Source organism: Lissotriton helveticus, chromosome 7 (genome assembly GCF_964261635.1).
Source record: "Lissotriton helveticus chromosome 7, aLisHel1.1, whole genome shotgun sequence".
Lineage (NCBI taxonomy): Eukaryota > Metazoa > Chordata > Amphibia > Caudata > Salamandridae > Lissotriton > Lissotriton helveticus.
The window spans coordinates 623,535,633-623,561,622 of record NC_136068.1 but is presented as its reverse complement, the minus strand read 5'-3'; the positions used below and the strand labels follow the sequence as shown (position 1 = coordinate 623,561,622).

General features: G+C 45.1%; 1 protein-coding gene across 4 annotated transcripts in view; it reads right to left on the bottom strand.

Moving 5' to 3' along the window:
• Window positions 1–25,990, bottom strand: part of FBRS (fibrosin) — a 430,176-nt gene that overhangs the window by 345,227 nt on the left and 58,959 nt on the right. For all 4 annotated transcript variants that reach the window (XM_078652840.1, XM_078652841.1, XM_078652842.1 and 1 more), the window contains exon 2: window positions 559–738. In XM_078652840.1, coding sequence (XP_078508966.1) covers window positions 559–738 — 180 coding nt within the window. The remainder of the gene's footprint in view (window positions 1–558; window positions 739–25,990) is intronic.

Genomic DNA, 25,990 nt, shown 5'->3' with positions numbered 1-25,990 from the left:
CTTGTAACAGACACCCTTAAAAATAAAAAGATCTATCTTAATGCACACACCCTTCAGGATTCCTAGCATCTCCCTACGTTTCAGTACTCCTGGCCTTTTACATATTTGGGTCACTCAGCCTAGCCTTCCAACCAGACTCAATGTCTCCAGTACCTTTTAAACTCCTCTCCAAAACAACCTTAGGCTTTACAAACCACACCTTTAGAACTCTAGAATAATGCAATCCTTAACTTCTATAGTAGTGTTAAACGTCACTCAATCACCTGTCCAACTCCTTAAAACAAATGCTAGATTTTGTACAACATCCCACAATCTTCCTCATCCAGGTGATTCAGTCATGCACACAGTGATTGCAACTGTAACCAGTATGTTCAATATGCACTCACAGTTATGCAGGTTGAAAAGTGAATGCTTAAACTTTAGTAGCTTTTAAGATTAGGAGACTGAGGACGCTACTTGTCTCAAAAGTACTGTCAAATATTCTGTGGGCTTATTCACCTTTTCTCTGCAGTGTGCAACAGCTCTGTAATCGCATTACCCTCTACCTCTATTTCTTACCTCTTTGCTACTCCTTTTACTCTGTTTCCTTCTCTCCTTTTCCCCACTGGCCTGGTTAAGATCTTGTTCTGGACAGCCCTCTGGGTGCTCGGGCTCAGAGTCGTTGTCAGGGCGTTTTCTCTTCCCAGTGTGCTTCATACGATGCTCTTTACGCTGCGGGGGCTTCAAAGATGCATCCTTCTGAAAAGGAAAAAGAAAAACGTGTAAACAGAAAAATAGGGGTGGGAGGAATTCCTCATCCCACTCGTTGAATTGGCAGATTTGGTGTCTCCATGCTACTCTTGTAACGTGGAGGTCCGGCCTAATTCCGCCAATTGCAATGTGACTGAACTGTTCCTAGAGAGGCTCAAGAAATGGGAGTGTGAGATCTGGAGTCCCCTAGCGCCATTTTCGAATGTGGCCAGTGGGCTACAGGGGTGTATAATTTAATCAAATATCTACTTGCCCATGGGACTGGTTGATACATAAATCTACGTGTCCAGTAAAAAAGGTCACTTGTCCCTTTGCTGTCAAGTAGTGCGGCCACAAATTATGGCAGCAATCGCATTATGTAAGAGCTCTGATAATAGCCTCTGTGATTATGCCAGGGCTCCTATAATAGATGGGGTTGAATACTAGCACTTCCCTTTTTTTGCCACCTCACCGCAGATCTACATCCTGGGGCTGGAGATAAGGTAAACAATAGTTTCGCGTTGGAATGCCCTTTTGAGTCTGCGCAAACCTAACTTGCATGTTATAGGGGTTTTCACTAGCTCTTCTCTAATCTTTTCCCATACTGAGAAATGTTGCAAATGCAATCCTGACAAGAACAGAAGTAAAACGTCTTCCAGGATTGAGGGATAAAAAGTGGTTGGAGGGTAAGTGAACTTTTAAATACTCAACAGATTTTCAGATTTTCACATGAGTAAATCTACACATACATGTATGCGCATACTAAAATGAAGTTCAAATATTTTCTAGGAATACTATTCCCTGATCTACTTCTGTCAGCTCTTGTGAGTTCATGAAAGTCGTAAGTCTGCACAAATGCCATGGGTGCACTTTTATTGTGTTCTTTAAGAAGTGGAATCCTAATTGGGTCTGGTGTTAACCAAGACCTTTTTGTTTTTATTAGAATTCTCTCTCGCCATATCTCTGAGACAGCTGGTTTTGTTTTGAGTGACAGCATTCTGCTCATGCACAAGGAGCATATCGGCACCAAGTAATTTTGCTCAGTACCAGGGACTACTGTGTGCTTTTTGAGACCCAAACAATATATGGCCAGTGTTGGTTATAAATGGGGAGGGCCTGGCAGCTTGCACAACAACAAAGTTTTACAAAAATCATGTCCTAATACCAGCATTGACAATGTCCGTCCTACTGGCTTTGCCAGTGCCTGTGAATTTTCATGCTTCCCACAATCATGCTGAAACCGGTTACACCAATTTGGAATTATGAATTTTTGGGGGAAATATTGGCATGCATCAACGCATTTTACTAAATGTTTTAAAGAAATGATACCCACAATTTCACAGTAGTTTACAAAAACATTTTCTTTTACTAGATGCATTTTTTGTTCTCATTGTAATTTTAGTGCAAAAAATCATTAGTAATGCTTTCATGCTTCTAGAAATACTTGCATCTAATCAGAAAGCATTCTGGGAGCATTATATGGAGCCTCATGTAATAAGTCTCAAACATTTTTATACTGGAACTGCTGTCAGCAGTGCAGTCCAAGTCTACGCTTTTCCCTACAGTGCTCACCCTAACAATAAAGGCTTTGCATTAATGAACCATAAATACAAGTTCAAACATTAACAAACACAAATATTACCTTAATTGCAGATAGTGCCATTCATGATCCATAATGTGATACTGTAAACTAGCAGACTACGGGCTAGTGCTGCAGGGGTGCCTGGGCCTACTTGTCCCAAGGACAAAATAAACAATATGTCCTGGGCGTCTGGCTATAGGAATTTCACACCCATGGGGTTGCTTTGAGTAGATTTGCTAACGCTCAAGAAGATTTTCTAAGTCAAGTCAAATGATCTTTATTCGGAATAAAAACATCCATAAAAGTACATACAAAATACAATAAAAACAATTAGATACAATAATGACATCTGGAAAACCAAGTCTAAGAACGGTCAAGCAAGATCAAATTTCAATTTCATATCTACACACAAATTTTGTCCCTTCATATTATATTAAAAACAGCATTATACACAAGTTAAAAATATGCAACTAAAAGATTCTCTAAAACGCATAAAAGAGATGCAGTGTGCAATTATTCTGCCTCGATATTTAAAGTGACTCGTGATCTGACAGCAGCTTTAAGAAAGCAGCTCACCCTGAATATAACTTCATCTGATCCCAATAATAAACAAGCATTGAAAATGCAATAGGTCTCGCATTTACTAGACTTTGAGCTATTGGCATTGTAGACTACAATACCTTTTATTAATGTGCTGGTTTTTTAAACAAATAAATAAAAGGCATTGTCATTTACAATGCCAATAGGATAAACTCTCGCAAATGCGAGACCCATTGCATTGTAAATGTGACAACCTGCTTTCATCAGACTGCTCAGATGCGCTCACACACAAACACATTGAAGTGCACTCGGATAACTCAATTAGACGCAAGAGTCAAATTAAAAAATAACGCATTAAAAACACCTCAATTTCATCCCAGAGACGTTTTAACTGAAAAAGGCTGAGAGTGTCGCTTTTGGGAGGTGACGCGCACACACACACAAACACATTGAAGTGCACTTGGATAACCAAACTAGACACAAGCGAAGAAAAATCTGTCAGGCACTAAAACCATCTCAATTTCGTCCCGAGTATGTTGTTCGGGAGGTAAAAGCACCTACAGAAACGGAAATTGTTTTTACTGACTATTATATAACAGACCAAGACTAAGTTCCTGTGTGTTTATAAAAAAATGAAAGTGCAAATGAATTACCTTGAAATGTACACTTCTTTGTGTGTTATTTCTGGGATGCTGCAGCAGCTGCGCTGCCTAATAACTTCTCTGCACTGCATGTCTTTCTTGCCGTACCTCTCAATTTATGCTGTTTGTGTTCAGGCATCCCGGTCAGAATGCTGCTTCCACCCTGCGCCTCCTCGCAATTAACAGAGTTACAATAACATCCCCATTGGCAGGAGATTAACCCTCCTTGAGAATTTGATGACAGACTACGGCACACCGCAGGGGCTCGTGACCCTCAATCAGTTGATTCGGTGTTCGAGTTTAGACTGTCTGGGGACCGCGTGGCTCGAACAGGCAAGGTATCGACAGTGTTAAAAGTCCTCAGTGGACTAATGCATCCACTGCCCTTAACAAGTTTAAGCTATTGGCATTGTAAATGACTATGCCTTTTATTTATGTTTTTAAAACAAAAACAAAAATAAAAGGCATTGTTATTTTTAATGCCAATAGCTCAAACTTGCATAAATGTGAGACCTATTGCATTGCTAACTCTTGTTTTATTGTAGTGTGGCACAGTAGTATCATATTGCACGGTTTATCATATTATAGTGTGTCATGCTATGTTATTGTATGGCGTGGTATGCTGCGCTATAACACAGTGTAGTTAGTATTATATACTAAGTTACCTTATGGCTTGTTCTAATATGTTAGAGTATGGCATGACAAGTAATAGCAGCCCGTGGTATACTACGTTGTGCGTTGCTATGGTATGGCATGCCACGTGACAGCATTGTCTGAAACACTATATTATAATACGGGTGGCGTATAATATGTTGAATATTTGAATCTTAGTAATTACTGTGTGTATGTACTTTGTCTTTATTGTGCATGTGCATGTATGTCTTCGTGTTTGTATGTATGCCTGTCTGTTTATGTTCATTTGTGTGTGTGTGTGTGTGTGTGTCTGTATTTATACTTGTGGTGGTCCAGGACTTGACTGGCGTGTGGTTGTCTAGGACTTAATTATGTCTGAGCAGATGTATTTGTATGTATGTGTGTGTGTTCACAGGCGCACTGTGAGGCTCACCAGTCACAGTGGTGTTTCTAGCAGTGACAGAACAGAAGCACAGAACAGGACAGCCTAACAGAAGAATATAACATAAGAAGCACAACACAACAAAAGCATGTAGCAAAGGTAGCACAACAGAAGCATCGGATAACACCCACATCATATAGAAAGAAACAATCTTTTATCCTGCAGTGCTTCTTGTCTGATATTGTCATCTGTAGTTTCGTGCTGCACAGCGCTATAATATCAACTATTGGTGATGGCGCTATATAAACAGTTGAATCACCTAGTTTCTCTTTTCGGTGGTGGGGTAGGTGGTGCATCCCTCGAGTCAGGCTGGCACTAGGCTTGCATAGTTCCGAAGGGACTGCTCCCTGTTCAGCGGTCTCTGATTTCTGCCAATGGAGGCGGCAGGAGGCGTTGCTGGTGTCCGCAGGAGGGCACATGCAAGGCGGGGGCGGAGGCCGCCCTCCAGGGGGATATCAGTGTCTCGCCAGCTGAGCCGCCTCCTGCAGCAGCCATATGGGTCTGGATAAAGAGGGGGCAGACGGAAAGAGGGGGCAGTAACAACAGCATGGAAGAGGCCGGAGCGCACGGCGTGGAGAGGGCACAGGGGGAGCAGGAGGCAGAGGGCAGGAATGAAACAGAGGAGGGCTGATGGTGCAGTGTGAGGGGGTGAGACGGATATGAGCGGGTATTGAGGAGTGAGGGGAGGCTCACTAAAGAGATAGTGTAATTGAGTAAAGCGCTATAGCTTAATGGGAATGCAGAGCGAGTGGGCGCTATAATATGTGAATGAGAGACATGGTGAGTGTGCTTATGGGGGGCGAGGATAAGCCCACTAGAGAGGGTGCAGATAGATGGGGAAAGCGCTATAGCTTTAATGGGAATGGTGAGCGAGAGGGCGCTGTATGTGGAAGAGAGACAGGCTGAGAGTGTTTGGGGTGAGGGCGGGCCCGATGGAGAGAGTGTATGATAGGTCAGTGCAAGGGTGGGGGCCCAGGGAGAGGCGCGTGTGGGGGGGGGGGGGGGTGTTAGGGCTGAGAGAAAGGCCTATTTTAACATGCCTGTGCGTGAGAGTCCCTCCTGCTGCGAGAGTTAACCCTTCGGCTCCGGTGGTGCATTTCATCTGCACTCAGCAGCCGTGTGAGTCGCATCCCCATGCGGCGTGAATGCTTCCTTCCAGGAGCCTGGGGGTGAGAGGGCAACTGAGGCTGCCAAGAAGGGCTCACTGGAGGGACAGGGAGGAAGGGAGAGATGGCTATGACTAAAAGGGGGGGGCTTGGAGGGCGGTAGAGGCACTGCTTGAAAAGAACAAGGAAGAGGGAAAGAAAAGATGGAGGCTGAAGGCACGCTGAAGGGCGAAGAAGGCGAGGGAGGGAGGAGATCGAGAAACGTGTGAAGCAGGGGGCGGGGGTAGCGGATACCTTTGAAGTGAAGCTAAGCTTCACTTCAAAGGCTTGTTGGCACAGCGCACGCTGGGGGATGACTGTGGGAGGGGGGCTGGTGTCTGTGCACGAGCTTTTTATGGCAATGCACATGCGCATTGAGCGAGCTTTCACGGGCACTTCATGGAATCGCCCGATCTCGGTAAGCTCTGTTTAAGCCCCTTTATATCGAGCTCCCGCTCTCAATGCGCATGCGCATTGAGATAGGTCGCTCGACCTAAAAAGACCTCAGGGCTAATTTAAAATTAGTCAATTCATGTTTTCTGCAATAAGGCATTAAATAATGGGCGGAAAGTTTTTTATAAAAACCACAAAAGAACAAGAAATGCATAAGGCTCTGTTTCATATTAGGGTTACATGGACAATTTAGAGTTTCTAGGTTTTTAATGTAATCCAAAGGGAAATTTAGTAAGTTTACTATACTCCCATCTCGGAAACGAAACAGTAAACCCCTATTCCACCTACCAAGGTGCAGACGTAAATACCTATATGGTGGGCCAGGATGTTTAATGTGGGTTTCAGAATAGCCCATATATTTTGTAACAGTGCATTTAGTCAAGTTCTTCCTTTCCCGCTCCTCTCTATACAGGTCATATAGTGCCCTAAGAATAATTGTCTTATGGGAACGATTTATTAAACTTGGTGTAGTGAACAGAGAACCCTGCCCTACACTTTCAAGGCAATCTTTTACCGCTTTTAACCATGGTATACAGGATGCCCTGTCGCATTTTAGGCAATCTAAAATTATTTCACGGGTCAGGATGGCAGCCGGGTTATTCCATATCCTTAGCCAAAAGAGTGCTGGTCTGGATCTTACAAAGTCCTCTATGTATGGGATGTTTAATTCGTTATGGCACACATAGTTAGGGGAACAAATGACCCCCCCCAGCACCTTCCGGCAGAACCTATTTTCTTCCGTTTGGATATGGGAGCAGTTTGTATAACCCCAGACCTCCGCGCCATAGGTGCCAGTTGGCATGCATTGGGTTTGATCGATCTTAACTAGTGGTGTAATTACGTCTGCGTAGTTGGGTTGTCTCAGAGAAATAACACAATTTATGGCTTTACCCAACTTATTCCTAGCATAAGATACATGTGCATGCCACGAACCAGTGTTTGAAAATAACAACCCCAAATAGGGGAAAGTACTGGTACTTTTCAAAACATTTGACCCTGATTTAATCTCGGCGATTTTATAATTTTTAGGGCCACAGCTCATGATTAGGGATTTTTTAAAATTAGTTGTCAGGCCTAAATCGGCCATAAAAAGAACAAATCCTGAAATTAGAGTCCGAAGTGCCTTGGGGGTGCGGCCCATCAGGACCGCATCATCAGCGTAGAGAAGGGTAGGTATAGGGACTCCATTCACGTGGGGTACATCTTTTGTTAAAATACCCAGAGAGCTGCTCAAATTATTAATATACAAAATAAACAGGAGGGGGGCCAGCACACACCCTTGTCTGACCCCCCTCCCAATGCTGATGTCATCAGAAACTTCACCAGATTGATTTATACGCACACATGCTTTTAAATCAAGATGTAAAAAAGCTAAAAAGTGGACCAAATGATCGTCTAAGCCATACTCAAGGAGGGTGGACCATAAGCGGGAACGATTAACAAAATCAAAAGCGGAACTCAAATCCATAAAGCCAAAATATAAAGGGGATTTCTTAGCAGTGTTATATTTTGCCATAATTAGGCTCAGGTTTAAGCATTGTTCCACCGTTCCAACGCTACTACGGAAACCAAGCTGGCTGGGATGTAAGATCTTACTCTCATCTGCCCAAGTTCTGATCCTTTTAAATATAACCCGCCCCAAAACTTTCAAGGTGTTATCAATTAATGAAATGGGGCGGTAACACCCCGGATCCAGCCTGTCACCCTTCTTAAAAATGGGAACGATTGTGCTGCAAGACCATGTTTCTGGAATTTGCCCGTTTGTTAAATTATTAAAAACATTGCATAATAGTGGCGCCCAAAAGTCGGGCTCACACTTCAACTGGTCAATCGAGAGCCCATAAGGACCGGGCGCTTTATTTCCAGCACTTTCTGATATGGCATCCTCAACCTCAGATACAGAGATATTAAGTGGGTTTAGGGGGGGTAAAGTCAAAGGAGGGTTATCTGGTGTTGCATAGATTTTAGCAAAATGTTCAACCCAGATAGGACCGGTGATGTTACAATTAATTTCCGTTAAATTAGAGCCTATAGATCTTATCTCCTTTACTTCCTTCCAAAACCCAGCAGTATCTTTCAATTCGGCTGAGCGTGCCAAGGAACCCCAGTGAGTTTTAAGCAGTTCATTAGATCTAGTACGTAGGGTATGTTTGTACTCTGCTCTGAGCAGTCTTATTTGTGGTATATCCCTAGGTTCGGCTTTTAGGGCAGCTCTCAACTTCCTGTTTGCTTTTGAACAAAGGGCATCAAACCATCTAGGTGTTTCCTCAGCTTTACTAGAAGCTGGTCTGGAAATTTCGCCTTTTATTACAGAGCAGAGTTCTGAGAATGATGTAATTATTTTAGCCCCATAGTCATCAGAACTCAGACAGTTTTCGATCAGAACTGGATGTTTTTTAATAGTTTCAGCTAGGATTCCCCTATTGTCTGCGCCCTTCCAGATTACCCTCAATTTATCAGTTGATACCTTCAAGTTTTTAGCACCTATTTCATTTCGTAAGCACTTGCCCCTCACAAGTGATAGGTGAATGACAATCGGGTAATGGTGGCTATAAATTTTACATACCACTTCAGCCTTTGTTAAAGCATTAGCGACTAGAGGTGAAACGAAAACATAATCGATTGTAGTCCCGCCCCCATGACCAATGAAAGTGGGAAATGGGACGGCAGTGTTTTCCATACCTACATATTCCATACAATTTACACGGTCTCTAGTTGCTAGAAGATTTGACAGTTCTGTACCTCTTTTGCATGGGGGATTTCTTAAATGTATATGAGCATTAAAGTCCCCTCCTAGGCAGATACCATCAAATTTCCCGTATTTCTGTCCATCTACAATTTCATCGATAAAATCAAATAAAAGAATAAAATTATGATTAGGTTGGGACAAAAAGTCATTGTTATAGAAATTGATCAGACATAACCTTGTCCTCTGGGTGTAAGATAATGCCATGAAGCTGGGACAATTGGTTAGAAGTGTATCAACTTTAACTTCCGCAGTAATTTTTATCCAAATAGATAATCCACCGCTTGGGCGACCAAACGGGGGGGCTAAAACAGTCCTATTATGGCAGCTATACCCCTCAAATAGCAAATCGGTACACCAGGTTTCCTGGAACATTAGTACATCATGACAGTTAACCCAGTCCTTCCAAGAAGTGATATCCATCTTGGCCTTCAAACCGGCAATATTCCAGCTAAGAATTTTTAAAGTGTTATCTAGACTCGGGCAAGGGCCCTGATCAGATCCTGAAACAAAATTTACTATAGTATGCCCCTGTTGTTCACATGGTGTACCAAGTAAAAAAGTCTTTGGTGTTAACGGAGATGCCTCAGGAAGTATTTCCACTGACTGGCCGATAGCAGAACACACAGAAACCGGTTCAGTGGTGATAAAGGGCAGTCAATCCAATGTTTCCAGGTCGTTGAATATTGCAAACCTATTATGTAACGGAAAAACTGGTGGGGGCTGCATCATTTTGTACGGAGGACGATAGAAGTAATTTAGCGGTAAGGGGGTCACCTCTGTGGATATACCATGTCGAGCAAAGTTTTTATTCAACAAACATTTTGCAGTGCCTGGGTTTCTAAAGTTAATTACAATACAGTCCCCATTAATGTTTTTGAAAAGAGGACCGACCCAGGTTACTCGCCTTGTAGATAAGATTTCTTTAGATATATCATAACCCACACCTTTATGCTTTGTTAACCAGTCTATACACTTGTTGTGCAATTGGACCCACGATTCTCCTTGTCCTTCCCTAAGGGGTGGAATACCGGCCAGAACTAGAACATAAGGACAAGCCTCAGGTAGAAGATGTAAGGCAGGGCCTTGATGTTTAACAGGCCTAGTGTCCTCATGTGAGATCTTATTATAGCGCTGGCTAGAATTCAAGGGGGCCTTCTGCACTGTACCAGTGGATGTTGCTAAATTACTCTTATTGTTTTTCGTTAGTGTTCCATTAGCAGCGGTAGAAAGAGCAGAAGATTTAATCGAGGAATCAGAAACACTGATAACGTTACTTGGGAGCAAAAGGGGTTTGGTTGACGAGTCAGGCGGGTTACTACCTCTTATGCTTTTACTTTTAGTGACCGCAGATGTAGTAAGCGGTGTTAGAATAATAGCAGCCTGTGGTTCCTTAACCATATTATTGCCATGATCTCCGCCAGTAAGAACACGGGTGGTGGATTCCAAATCCTTTAGCAGACGTTCTACTCTTATTTTGTCCAAGCTCACAATACCTTTTCTCTTGGCATCATCATTTTTAATTAAGTTTTCCAGTTTGTCAAGTATTCTAAAAATATTATTAAATTGTTTGTTCATTTGACCTTCAAGCTGTTTAAAAATAGTATCTGTGGGGGAGGAGCCTAGCTCGCGACCGAGATGGCCGCGTTTTAGCTCGGCTCCGTTCAACCACCTGTTTTCTTCCATTATCCTGTATTTCTCCTGCCCCGGGAAGCCCTCCTTGCGGTGTTTCGGTACCGCGGGCACTTTGCGGACACTTACCCGTTGCTCCGGTGATCCTGGGTGCTGTCGATCCTGTGCGGTGGTCCCGCTCGGAGCCTTCGGGGCGGACTGGCCTGGACCTCCTGGCAGCTACGGGACGTGACGGAGCGCGATGGTCGGCCCTTGCTGGCGCTGTGGATCTGGTTGCGGAGGCTGATGTGCGAATAGGCCGGCTGTGCCCGTTGGCGGACCCGACTGGCCTGGGCCTGGGGGTGCGGACGCTGCCTCCTGCGGGGGAGCCTCCTCATTTATCCGGCTTGGTCCCCCCCTTTGTTCCCCGGCCCGGCCATTTTGAATTTTCCGCCCGGGCTCGGAGAACGGGGCCGGCGGCACGAGGGGGCCGCCGAACATCCTTCTTCTGGTGGGTCTCCTTCCTGCCTTGGGGCGCCCCGCCGCAGTTCGGCTGACCTCCTTTTGCTTTGGTGTTGCTCCGGCCGGGGCCCCCGACGACCGAGGGCTTGCTGGGCTCCTAAGATGGCGGCCGACCCTGAGAGTCTCTGCCGGGCCTGGGCGAGCACTGGGGGCCCGCCACACGGCCCGGATGTCGGATCTTGTGAAGGGTTTCCTGCACTTCAAGTTGTCCTGGATGCACTATACTCCTGGCGGACTTCCGTGGCTGCGCCTGTTTCCCCTGTGGAGGCGGACCCACTTTTTGATTTAGGCGGGCCCCCATCGTTGGATTTTGCTTCCTTGTTGCAGGGTACGGCTGGTGTGCTCCTGGTCTCTGTGCCTCCGGCGGAGACCGCATCCTTGAATTGGAGACTCTCCGACGCCCTTCGTCGTCCTGCTTTGTTGCCTCGGCCGCTGGTCTGCGGTCCGTTTGCATCCTGTCCAGGCCTCGATGATCCTTTCTGTTTCTCATCGCGTCGGCTCCCCGGCCGGGGCGCCTGTGCCGACCCAGCTGGGCTTGCCTCGTTGGACTTGTCCATAGAACTGTGCCTGCGGTGCGAAGATTGTACCGTAACTTTTTTATATTCTCCGTATTTTCTTTCACGTTTCTCCTCAGGACTGCCGCTGGATTTCCTCCTGAACCCTGTGTCCCTCGTCGTTTGGACTTTGTTTGTTTGGATGATTACAACCTTGGACAAAAGCGGACAGGGCTGAAATGACTTATTATATGCGGTAGTCTTGTTTTTGATTTATGACCGACATGTGCTGTTGTGATGTTGCGTAACTTCGTGGGACTCCTGAAACTTATCCTGATGTCGTTTAACTTCCCGTGGGCTCTACCTCTCCCCTTTTCACAGGTGGTGGGATGGTTGCAGATTATCCTGTTTTTTGCCCTCTCCCGTGTGTAATGTTCCTTCCTTTCCCTGGCCCTTCTTTTTGCCTTTGTTTCTACCTTGTTTCTTTCTCCTATATTTCGGGTTCTATTTTAGGGCGACAGGCACGCTGCTGGGGGGTTGGCCGTAGCCTTCTGCAGGGGTGTAGGGTGGGCTTGAGGGGTGGGTGGGGGGGTCTTTTGCTGTTTTTGGGGGATCTTTTTCCTCCTTTCTTCTCCCTTTTTGGTTCTATGGCCCTTGTGTATCCCTTCTTTCGGGGCTCTGTCTCGTCGTCTGTCCCCCTGGTGTCTTTCTGGGGTATTTTTCCGATATCACGATGATTCTGATTTGCTTGGTGTGTTTTCTGTATTTTCAATGTCTATTTTGTACCGGGTTATGGTTTTCCTGTTTCGTCGCCCGGGAGCGGGTGTTTGGATAAGAGTCCCTTCCTTTCCTTCTTCCCCCTTCCTTTCCCCCCCCCCCCTTATGCGGGGTTCCTTTCTTTTATTGGGGGTCCGTTTCGTATTGTTCTTGTATTTGGGTCTTTTTCTGTGCTGTTTGGTGGGATGGGTGGTAGCTGCGGTGGGCGGGCATTGGACGGTGTGTGCGATGGCCTTTCCTCATGTCTGTTGTTTTGACCGGTGCTTATTGGTATGCCTATTTCGTGTTTGTTTCTCCTGTGTTTTTTACGATCATTGTATTGCTGCCCGCCGCGGCCCCGCCCCTTTGGATTGTCTCTTGGCCCGCCATACTCCTGTGCTCCCTAACCCGTCCTTTAAAAATGAGAAAACTACCTTTCTAATACTTATCTCCTGTGATCGCTCTAAGATGCTTGTTATTTCTCCTGTTTCTTTGCCTTTGTATACTGTGATACTCTGTGCATTGCTCCTGACATTCGGCTCTGTGGTGGCCAGCCCGGTGGGTTGTAGGCCCGTATTTGTGAGCTCTTTCTGTACAATAAAGGTTTTAAAAAAAAAAAAAAAAAAATAGTATCTGCAATGGTCTCAATGAGATTCCCCTCTGATTTAGAATGGTAACTGTTGATGTTGGGGAGATCGGTCTGGGTGGAAATTGACATAGAATTTACGTCCTCATTATTTATGACTACGACATCACCCAGATGAGATTGTTCCTGCACAGATACATTATGTTGAGTCAACTTATGTTTCTTCCCCCTGTTCCACATACTTTGTGGTGTTGGTTGGTTTACGCTCCTTAATGGCTGCTTCCTTTTGTTATGTGACAGTTTTACAGGGCCCCTCTTTCTCTTCGCCACAACATTCTCAGTCGCCTTAATAGTAGCCTCTGTAGATGTTAACAGGGTAGGGTCAGGAGCTGCATCTGAGGCTATGTATGTAACAGTATTTTCATCATCCAGAACAATAGGCACAGTAACAACAGGATGTGATGGATTAATCACAATAACTTCCGGAATGACATGAGTGTTGGCGTTTAAACTGCTCGTAGCATTTTGTTTGTTAATGTTCATTGGACCCATAGAGAACCTCCTTTCAGTTTCGACAATCTCATTAAACGCGGTATCTATCAATGTCTCAAAAGATGATATTAATGATACCGAGGTCTCTAAGTCCTGAGTAAGTACATCAGCAGTTGTACTAATAACATTGTGGTCACACATTGTATTAACCAAAGGAAACTGACCTTACGGGGGAAATGTAAGTGGGATGGCCCGCCCGACCACTTCGACCTCGGAGGGCCTCAGAGGGCCCGCCCTTTGCCCGGGCTTAGCTCCGGGCGTCCCGCACGCGTCCCGCTACGCGGAGGGGGCGTTACTGTTTCATTCGCCTCCAGGCGCCTGCTTGCGCGTCACACCGGCGCGCCCCCGCAAAGGGTCCTGGGGGTTGGAGTCCCCCCGCTCTGCAGCCGCGACGATGTTAGAACGTGGCAGCGGGGGGGGCTCTACTCCTGCTGGTGCTCCTTCGTTCTTCCTGCTGGCAGACTCGTTCTCCGCCAAGCCCCACAAACAGCGTTACACTCCTTCAGCTAAGCAAAGGGCTCCCAAGGTGCTTCGGGAACGCCACTGTTTTATTCGCCTCCGGGCGCCTGCTTGCGCGTCACACCGGCGCGCCCCCGCAAAGGGTCCTGGGGGTTGGAGTCCCCCCGCTCTGCAGCCGCGTCGATGTTAGAACGTGGCGGCGGGGGGGGGGCTCTACTCCTGCTGGTGCTCCTTCGTTCTTCCTGCTGGCAGACTCGTTCTCCGCCAAGCCCCACAAACAGCGTTACACTCCTTCAGCTAAGCAAAGGGCTCAAGATTTTCTACTTGAGTGGCAGCAAATCAACTTGAATAGCCACACGCTTTTGTTCACTGTATGGTGTCATTCATGCTCATTTTTCAGCACTGCTCGAACTACTGCCTCTAAATTGCAACGCACATGCACATTTCTGCCTGCTGGCAGAACTCTGCGTAATCAGTCTTATGCAAGTCCTTGAGTGTCACCCACCCCTAAAAATTATCTTTGTGGTGATTCTGGTACTCTTAGAAGGCAGAACCAAGGATAGAGCTTCCAAGGAAAGAGCTCCTAAAAACCACTCTCAGTTTAAAACAATTAAAGCAATGCACAAGTCCAGCAGCACCAAACTTAGCCTCACCACTAATATCTCCATCATGAACTGGCCCATTCAGTTGCTATATTTCTTCGACATGCACAGTTGCAACACAGCATGTTCAGCTTAAAGGAACGGGCATGGCATCAAAGGTGGAGAGAGCAACTGATGTGCCATGTACCGGAATTAAGCCTGAACAGAAAGATTTGGGAACCAGCGAAATGCACTTGATGCATATACTAAAAAGTGAGATTTCTCATCTCCCTTCTGACTTCTGCAAAGCTTTAGGTGAAGATATTCTACGTGGAATAAATCAACCCATTCAAGACCAGAATATTAAAGTGAATGTGAAATTTAATTTTGGCTTGTCTAGTGTACAAGAATTGATATTGTGCATGTTGCAACATTAATGAGGGTAGATTTTAAATAGAAAATTCTACATTGCAAAGATGAGGAGATGAAAGGTACAAATCTAATTTGGAGCCAACAATAAGACTAAGCAAAAGTTTGCATTCACAATGAAATCGGATATGACCACCCCATCTTATTCAGTGAGTGAGATTCCCCTCATATATACTCACTACTGAAGTGGAAACGATAGTTGTAGAATGTTGATGTGCAAAGACTAAACTCCAAAAGGTGAAACACTAGGTTGCAAATTATTAAATCAAGTTTTTCTGTGTTTGTGCAGGAAGACTGTGCCTTTGTGTTGCTAGGGACAGTACAAGAGAAATGGCATAAAACTAGAAAAACAATCTCCAGTTACTCACTCACTCTGGGATCTTTAAGTAAAATCTCCATTACAAGTGCATAAAGATCTCTGTAGTGAACCCTCAGCTATACTCCAAGACGTTGGCCACAGAAGGTACAAGAGTTAGGGATAAAAAGAAATCCCTTCACTGAGATGGAGTTGCAAGGTTGACAAATTTAGAGACTACACAACGATATGGGAATAAATAGTCTGGGTATGGTTAAGGAGTAGTTAACATTGCATGATTCTTTAAAACTGTGACAATAAGAGTCCATTAAATATATGGAACCACCATACCTATGTGACGAAATGGCCTGAAAAATGCTCTAGCAACTGTATTACGAAAACAATGGAACTAGAGGTGGAAATGCCTTGGGAGTTGCCAATACGGTTATGTGAAGTTTTGTGGCATGGGCTCTAATGATGGGGGAAGTTCAGGTGTCAACAGGTTAACAAGAACTGGGTGGGTCAGTCGGAGATACATATAGGTGGTGATGCTCTTACATTGGCACTGCAAATCCTTTTAAACATGACAACATTCTTTCTGAGAAATGTTCTCCCCCATCCAGGATGAGGGTGTCCCCATCCAAACAGGGAATACATTACACACCAGCTTTCAGCCAGCATCACCTTCAGCCACAGCACAGAGCTTGTGGAAGGTTAGAGTGTGGGCATATTAACCCAGGAGCATTGCGATGACTACAGCACAATACACTAGTGTGCCTTCCTAAGACACCTGCCATTAAGAAATGAAGTGGCAACAAAAAACAAGGATTTTGGAGAGATCATCTAGTGACTGTGGATTCAAACACTATTTGGGTATGTTGCAAAACATATTCAAAGGGTTGCAAGTGGAGTGTTGGTGTTGACTTGGATCTTGTGAGACGAAGAATTCTGCAGGAGGATAATACAACAAAATGGTGTGGGCGATGCTGTGATTACATCAGAGTCCTGCACATCTTGGGCTTAACAGTTAGAGTAAAAAATATTGAGGACACATGGTGCGCAGTAGTCTGTTGGAGTGGCATTTTAGTGTCTCAACAAACATCCAGTGTCTTTGGATGGAGAAAAAGTGTTGGGTGTAGTATTTTCTAGGAAAATTGTCAAGTACCTAGTGGTTATCTGTGGTTCATTTAGTTTGATGTTTGCAGCCTGTGAGAAGTTGGCCTGATATGTGATGTCCACTATTCTAGTGGGCACCCTGTATCAGTCCAAACAACCCTTATGGTGATGGTTGAAAAGTCAACCTTATAGACCAGCTATCCTAGTGGTAGCATGGACAAAGCAGTCTTAGGCTAAACTCTTATGGCATGTGAAGCCAGCTGTTTTACCATATGTAACCCCTTTAATACCAAATCAACATACAATAAGTTGCACAAAATACAGTAATGCCCATGGGGCACTTCGAACCATATCCTAAAATAGTGGTATAAGAACCACGTCACGAACAAAGGATAGGCCTAGGGCCTGGAGAACCGCTGTGGCTACGCTGTACTACCAAAGGATAGGGAGCTGGAGGCCCACGGGATGCGTGTGCAGTGTCTTTACACACACCCGAGTTACCATAGTTAGAATGGGAACGAAAGAGTTGCAAACTAGTTCTTTTAGGTCACTTCTGGATGGACTAGGAGAAAGCTACTTGAAAGTTAGACACTAGGATAGTAAATACCCACAGGAGCACCAAAGTACTCGCGTTACCTCACTCACAGGAAGCGGGTGCATAGGTGTCAAAGTGTGTCGGGTTTCGTTGCGGATTCCTATGGAGCCTTGGAGAAAGATGTTGTGGGCGACCAGGAGGGAAGTGTCCGGTTGGATCCAAGGGCGGATCGAGGATGAAGAGTACCTGAAAGCAGAGGGGACAGAGTCTGGGTCACTAGCCAGTGACCAGGATGGAACCAGGAAGGAACCAGGCGATGTTGCGAAGCAATCAGGTGATGTCATGAAGCTTGTCTCTGCAGCCACATGGACCAGGAGGTGTCGACGACTACCAGGAGCTGGATACGGACTGTCCCGCGAAGGCTCTCGCTTTCGGCGGTGTCGGCTTCCGGATTGGAGTCAACAAGCCTTGGCAAAGGCAACCCACGCATGAATCGAAGATGGCTTCTTGATCAGACCAGCAAGGTCTGATGGGCTTCTCCTTTTCAGGGAAGCAGGGGCCAGTCTGGAGCAACCAGACCAGCGGTGCAAATCAAAGGGTTCGTCGTCACAGAGGCCACTAGCCAACGGACAAGTGACCGGACAGACGCGTCGAGCAGGAAAATGCAGAAGGGCCCCACGAAGAACTCGTGGAGTGTGAAGGACTGATCTTCGGTGCAGTTGGTGCTCGGGGCTGGGGCTTCTCAATCCCCAATGCACAACTTCAAGGATGCCTCAGAAGTTGCACGGAAAGCAATTCGCTGGCTTTCCAAGATGGCCGGTCCCACGTCTCTCGTCGCCTCCACGGGTCTCAGCTCTGCAGTGACTGTGGATCGGGCTGTTGGAAGTCTGGAAGTCCGGGTCTTGTCAGGCTCTGTGCTCGGGCTCCGCCGGAGCGTCGACAAAGCAAACCGTTGATCGCTTGATGGTGCCTGCTTGCACAGGGTGGTCAGTCCTTGACCACAAGGGAGATTCTTCAGTCTTCTATCTTCAAGTAGAACGTCGAAGGTCCAGAGTTTCGTTTCAAGTTTCAGTTAGGATAAATCTAAAGTCTTGGGACTCAGCTCCTACCTATATACCAAATTTAGGGGCTGGATTACCTGCTAGGTCCCTCCCTTTCCCTTTGTCCAGTTTCGGGCCAGAGCTGGGGCTGGAGTGCCCCAGCACCGGTTTGAACTGGACTATGCATGGGACACCTTGTGTGCCCCAGGCAGTGTCTCATTTCATTCAGCCCTCCCTGCCCCAATACACTATGGCCTGTCTGGGGTGGTGCTCGCACCTCCCAAGACAGGAAACCTATTGTCTAAGCCTCCCTCGCTGGAAGGACTTCCAGCAGCAGGAGGTCAGACTGGTGTCTGTGGCAGCAGCATCCATTTTGTGATGCTGAGGCTCTGGTTAACTATAACTGGGATTAGTAGGAACAACACGTCTTCTCCCTCTAGAAGGGTGGAATGCTACCCCTGTCGCCAGAACTGGCGAGGGGGTAGTATTGCAAAGCGTTTGACACCTTACACGACATGTTTTGATAAAGCCAAACCAAAAGTTAGCATTTAACCGCGAGGTTCATAGTGCACTTAAGAGTATACGGTATGGCTATATCCTAGAACAGCTATAAGGACATGGTTCCGAAAGCTGCAGACAGGCTCAGCTCATGCTAGAGCCTCATCTCACATAAAACCAAGCACTCTGCCTCCAGGATTGTTAAGGCCTGCCATAGGAGTGACTTATAGGTGTATATGTGTCTAGACATAAGGTTAGATATAGGAATACTCTACGTAAGCAAGGGGTGATTACACGACCTTGCCCCAGCTGAGTGGTCAGCCAGTTGTGTTAGTTTGGATGGCCAGCCAGGGGTGGCAAAAGATATGCTGCAGCCCCTGGTAGGCCTTGGGTGCACCTATGCCCTGGGTACCTATGGTACACTGTACAGGGACTCACAAGAGTGACCCTAGAGCCTCATCTCACATAAAACCAAGCACTCTGCCTCCAGGATTGTTAAGGCCTGCCATAGGAGTGACTTATAGGTGTATATGTGTCTAGACATAAGGTTAGATATAGGAATACTCTACGTAAGCAAGGGGTGATTACACGACCTTGCCCCAGCTGAGTGGTCAGCCAGTTGTGTTAGTTTGGATGGCCAGCCAGGGGTGGCAAAAGATATGCTGCAGCCCCTGGTAGGCCTTGGGTGCACCTATGCCCTGGGTACCTATGGTACACTGTACAGGGACTCACAAGAGTGACCCAATACCCAATTGGTGATGTGCCTAAAGTACATGGTGTGAATTTAGAGAGAACAGCAGGGCTGTGGGTCTGATTAGCAGGCCCACAGCTAAGTCAAAAACCAGTGAAGCAAAAAGTGGGTTGACCATAGGAAAGCAGACCCTACTCTCCTACACAGCCTTGTGCAAAATGTGTAAAATTGTGGTATGCCCAGCCTAGAATTTCAATAGCCACAGCAAGGTTGGAGTGTATGTCTAGAAAACTAGCCTTTGGCATGAATGCAAAGTGCACTGGCAGCAAGGAGGCATTAGTGTCATGTGGGTCTAGTAGGACCCGTTGCCATTTTTACATGCGTTTGTTTTTTTCCTAAAGTTGCCTTCACTTTTCCACATCTACTTTTGACACACGTTTGCATTTGTGACACTTGGGTTTGTTTCTTAGAAACACCACTGCTGCTAACATGAATAAACTATTGTGAGAACACAATCACTTCGCATTGGCATTGTGTACAAGGCCCTCTTGGTGGTGTAAATGTGCTAGTTATTTATGTCCATACGGTGACAGCGATCTGTGGAATATAAACAATGGCAGTTTGATTACAATCTGAGCCCACGGAAAGGATGTAGTTTTCTATATATAGTCTTTTGTTGAGTATAATCAGAGGAGACATTTCGGCTGACTGAAGGGTCCCTGAATGCTGAAGCGGTCGTCCAGCAGCGGACTGAAATCTCTTTATGGGGTGTTCAGTTTGTGAAAACAGGTCCCTACTTTCTTACCCACCAGGTAATGGGTTGGATCATCCAGTAGGGGGTGTCTGGGCAAAACACACATTTCCACTCTAGATACGTAGGTTAGGGTTTGCATAGGAGGAGTATGGTAGACTGTTTTATTGTTACATATGCTTGCATATATACATTGTCTCAGCAAGATGGTGTAACTTCATCCTGTTCACTGTCCGACATCTATTATAACTTTCATCTGCTTCTGTTTATTGATCATTTCAGCACATATTTTCTATACAACAATCCCTACACTTCTGTTCAATAAACATTAATAAACATCCCTTTGGGTGTTATTTGTAAATGTGTCTAAGCAAACAAGAGCACAAGTGTCTGAACGATAGTTCTATGTCTGTCACGAAGGTTCCTGGGGAAATAGGATTATCATGTTGAGTGGTTGTCAGAATGGTTTGCTCCCTGTCTAGGTCGGGGGAGCTTGTGGTGGCACTGTGGGCTAGCTGGTCTAAGGGACAACATATACTGAGCAGGTGCATGGAATCAGTCTTAAGTTTGGCATCCACAAAGACACAATTTTCACAACATAAGCATCTAGAAAAGCTTCCCCCGACTCCTGAAATGTTAGCTCAAACCTGGCAGTCTGCAGGTTAAAATAGTAAATGATCAAATGAAAGGGTGAAAGAGGCAAGCATGGAACTTTGGAGAGCAGAGAACGGGACATGCGATAACATTTTGCTTCCCTTGTGAATTTTATTGCAGTGCAATTGCATTTATATAGCGCTCATCATCTCGGACGAGGCACTTAAATGCCTTATGGTGGGTAGTACACTACCTGAACTTAGTGCTTCATCCATTGATAATTATTCATGTAGACGTGTTGGTTATGGCGTTAGACTTGTGTTCTAAGGAAACTTTAACCTTCATTTTCAAGTGTTGATGTAATATAATAGGAGTTTGGTGTATTTTTTTAGTGAGCTAATGCAAGTAGAAAATGAGTGGTGAGAAAACAGGATGGATGAGATTAACTAGTGAGAGATAGTAAGGAGAGGTTAGAACAGAATGAGACTTGATTTGTGGGAGCAGGATGAATATATAGGCTAGAAAGGCTTTGGCATTGCAGGAACGGTTAACCAGGAGAATTTATGATTTTTAAGGAGGTGTACCGTTAGTTAACTGAAGTTTAGCGGAGAGTGAACTGACAATGTGAAAGGGAAGAGTAAACTTGGAAACACTAAGGCTTGCAGAGGCTGAAGTAAAAGGGGAGTATCATTCATATAGACAGGACAGAGAATAATCCCTAGCTATAACAAAGGTGAAGTAAGCGGTTACTTCTTAGGGATGTGGGGGTGGGGTGTATATGAGAGAGAGCGTGATTGTGTACAATCTTTTTCACAAAGATATTGAATATTACTGAATTGTTTGGCCTTTGTAGGTTTTTTAAAAATCGGTACTAACATTTGTTGAATGTTTGGCTAGTGAGTTCTTTGTTTGCTGAAATTCTGGGGCGAGAACCATCCCTGGGGTTTGCATTAATAAATCAGATATGTATTTCAGAAACATTTCTGGGTTTTGCATTTCTAGGGGGTGGGTCTCCCTGAAATTAGAGATTGATTAAATGATTATGCTAATTTAGCACTTACTTGATCATAGTGGATCCTGGAAGGTACCTAAGCACAGAATGAGAAGCTGTGGGTTCTTTGTTGGATCATATTGGGAATAAGCAAGTCTTAACCATCCTTCAGAACTCCAAGCGATAGTCAGTATTCAGATCTTGGCAGTTAGGGAATGCCAACGTTTGCTGTTTGTATGGATACAAGAGTGCCACCAATTTCAATACCAGCACTGTCCCCGACTGCAGAGCGTGGATCTGCGGTCTTGCAGGGGTTTACATGGATGGGGTGCCAGAAGGCCCCTCAATGCACTCTAATAAACAGGAATTCTTAAGTGTGGTGCCAGTCTGGAACTTAACTTATCTGGGATATTTTGTGATTTAGCTAGAATGAATTTTGGCCCCTTGCAAGTATTAGCTCTGTGACTGATGTGCAGTAGTTTGAAAGAGAAGCTTCTTGCTATGGGCAATCAATGTAGAGAGCCCTTCAGAAATGGAGAAATGTGGGTTTGCATATTTACATTGCTGCTGACTTTTGGATACTTTTAGCTTTCTGAAAGTTAAGAATGGAGTGCTATGATATGTGGCTTATGAACAAAAGGCAAACTATGTGAAGTAATGCATTTTTACACTTTAACTATCTGGGCAATGGCATCACCTCATTAGTACCAGTCTGACACCCAAATACAGCAAAAGAAATAAAAAGATGACCAGTAAGCCATTGCTTAGAGCATTCTACTATACAACACCATCTGGTGCCACATTGTTACTAATTTTTGATCAGTTAAACTAGAAGATCGAAACTGTTGATAGGCTTTAGCAATGATTTCATATAGATGTTAAAGATAAGAGTTGAGAAGACAGATTCTTGTGGAACTCCTGTTTTTTTACAAACAAAGGAATTTAAGAAACAGGTGGTTAATCTGGAAGGAGTTGATGTTTAGGCAGAAAAAATCCAGTTGAGCGAGAGAGAAGCCCTCTATACCAACTTCTTGAACGAAAGATGGGCCACGTCCATCTTTACAAGTGAGGTATTGATGGATTTTTCTGTTGGTATCTGGGAGAGATCAAATATTTTCAAAGCGCTTAGATGTTCCTAATGTACTTGTGAGAGAATAGGACATCCAAGCCATTGTGGGTAATGACTGCAATTGCGGTGGGTACAGCATGCACTGATCAAGGAGAGTGTTGAAAGTTGAGGGAACAGGATTCTGGAATATGAACAAGAGACTGGAAAAAGCCAAAAAATGGTTACCCTAACCGGGGAATAGGGTGGGGCGCATGTGAATCTATTAAAAAAAATAGCATTACTAGAGAACCACAGTGTACAGGTAAGTAACTTGTTTTTTCTCCAGCATTGTATCTCTTATAGATTCACATACTTGAATCCGATTAAAAGAGCAGTAGATTGATAAAAAGTAGTAACAATGAAGACGGGAAGGCGAACAATCCCACCATGACAGTACCAGAGAAAAATTGATATACCAAAATTCTCTTAATTTAAGTAGAAATAAAAATCAAATAGATATACAAAAATAAACCAAAGAAGCAAATAAAGCAATCAGGACGGCTACAAGTCTCCTACCTTAGGCAAAGAGATGACCAACAGCCGCTTGTTCCTCGGCTAGATCTGCCTTCCTCCACCCATTCAAGCAGTAATGCTTCGTGAATGTGTGAGTCACAGTCCACGTTGCTGCCCTGCATATGTCAGGGAGAGAAGTCCCCACAAACTGGGCTGAAGAAGTTTGAGACCTTTCTCGATGAATGGGCCTGCACCCTTGCAGGTAATGTATGTCCAGCCTTTTCATGGCAGAAAACAATAGTTGAAGTGACCCAGCAAGCAATACTGGCCCTAGTTAGGGAGAGTCCCTTCCTGGGTGCAGAGTAAGAAACCAGCAGTTGCCAAGACTTACGAAAGGATCTTGTTCTTTGTAGATAAAATTTCAAACTGCGGTTGACGTCCAGAGAATGGAGAGATTTTTCCGCCACAGAGGACGGATTTGGAAAAAATGTAGGCAGAATTATAGGCTCGTTGAGGTGATAACCTGATGGCACTTTTGGTATCAAAGAAGGATTCCTACGTAGAATAACCCTGTATGCCAGAAATTGAAGAAATGGTTCCTTTATAGTGAAGGCCTGGATTCTACGAATAGGTCTGGCTGACGTAATGGCCAAGAGAGAAGCCACCTTCCAAGAGAGAAATGAAATTTTAAGTCACATTTGTGTATAGGCTCTGGAGATTTCACCGGTGGTTAGGCCCTGAAGAGGCCTTTCAGAAATTCCTTAATGGTATGAGACCACAACGAAGTTGATCTAGACAGTGTCTGTATCTAGAAATCACAGCAAGGTGGATCTTAATGAAAAAATGCGAAAGTCCCGCCTTGGCTAGGTGCAAGAGATAGGGCAATACTTGTTCCAAAGAGGATGAACGTGGATGCGAATGAGCAATACACCACACACAGAACCTTTCCCATTCGGCAGATTAACACTTGAGCGTGGAAGGGGCTCGAGGATTTTGTAAAATTGCATTGTAATCATTAGGTATGTTCAAATTCCCAAATTCAATTAAATGAGGAGTCCATGTAAAGAAGATCCTCTGAGGAAAGAGAATCTGAGTGCACTCTGATAGGCATAGTAGCTCTGTGAACCAAAATTGCCTTGCTACCCGGGAGCGATGAGAATGATGTGACACGGCTCACACTTTATTTTTTGGAGAACTAGAGGCATTAGAGGAAATGGGAAGGGGGAGGGCGCGCAGGCAAACTTTCCTGTCCAGGAGAGCAGAAAAGAGTCTCCCCTCGCCTCCGGCTGAGGAGTTCTGCTTGCATAAAAGGTGCACTGTTTGTTCAGGTAACAGATCTAATGTTGGGGAACCCCTAGACTGAAAGACCATCTGCAACATCTGGTCGTTGAGCTCCCATTCGTGACACTGCTTGGACACCCTGCTGAGAGTCGGCCCACTGATTGTGTGACCCCTGGCACATGCTCCACCCGTAGTGAAATTTGATTGAGAAGCAATCCCCAAATCATCTGTGCTTGAAGAAAGAACCTGAAATCTTGTGCCACCCTGTTTCTGGAGATAGAACGTGGTGGTGGAGGTGTCCATCACAACTAGACCTGGAGATCCCCAAATCAGAGGCAAGAAAGCTTTCAGGCCCAAGACCATCACTCTTAACTCTAAGGTTTATGTGACATTTTGATTCCTGTTTTGACCATTTTCCGTGCACCTGTAGCTCCTGAAGGTGAGCTCCCCAACCCTCCATGGATACATCCAACGTCATCACAAACTGAAGAGTTGAGTGACTGAAAGAAAGACCCTGAGTACGTTTTTCCTTGGTCCTCCACAAAGACGTTGCAGCTTTCAAAGTCGTCGAGATTTGGATCATGTAGTTGAATGACCCCTTGGATTGAACCTATTGAGTTTCAAGTTGCTCCTGCAGTAGACACATACGAAAAAAGCAAGTGGGAATTAATTGAAAGCATGAGGACATCATCCTCAGGATAGATTTCTACTTTGACAAAAACTTACCTTTTTGATGATAGAAGGCGTGTCATCTCCTGGATAAGCGAGACCCTTGCGTGAGTAGGAAAGGCCTTGCAGAGATCTATATCGATGCAAGCTCCACGGAAAGTCAGAGAGTTTAAAGGAATGAGAGAAGACTTTTCTACATTGAGGTCAAGACCCGGAGACTGAAAAGATTATAGCAAGTTTGAGTAGGGTTTCAGTCTGCCTGAAACGAAGGAGCTCCTATTAACCAATCGTCCAGGTAGGGAATTACCTGGTAAACTGAACTTCTCAGAAAGGCAGCTACCGGAAGCCATGCATTTGGTGTGGACCATGGGTGCCGACTTCAAACCAAAGGGAAGCAATCGGAACTGATAATGGCACCTTGCCACTTCGAATACACAATATCTTCGATGCTTGGGATGAATGGGGATGTGAAAATAACCATCGAGAAGATAGAGATGACAGATAATCCCCCTTTTCCATAAGAAGGAGTTCCTGCAGAAATATCTCAAATTAGGTTTTGGATGAATTTGTTCAGTAACCGGAGGTCCAAGACCTGCCTCCATTCCCTGGTCTTTTTTTTTTTTAAGACAAAATGGGAATGAACCCCCAATTGCGCTGATGTAAGGGTACCTTTTCTATGTAGCGTTTGGAAAGAAGAGTTTATTTTCCTCATGAGATATGGCAGAGGTCTATGTGGTACCATTGGAGGAGGGGTAGTACAAGGATACTGTACAAACTCTAGGGTGTCACCATGACAGAAGACATCCAAAACCCTTGTTTTTTTAAGTAAGAAGTTTGAGCTGGTTGGTTCGAATTGTTGAGGGACAGAAGTGGCAGGGGCCTGGAGAAACGAATTCTCTTTTGTTCGAATCCTGCAATTTTCTGTATCGCCCAGGCCCGCTGCTGGAGGCATGGGTATGACAAATCTCCACCACTTGGCTACCAGACTCCTCGTCATCCACGATTGGTTCACTGGGGGGTGGTCTAACCCAGCCTATCGGACTGAACTTAGAACCATGGACTTCTTG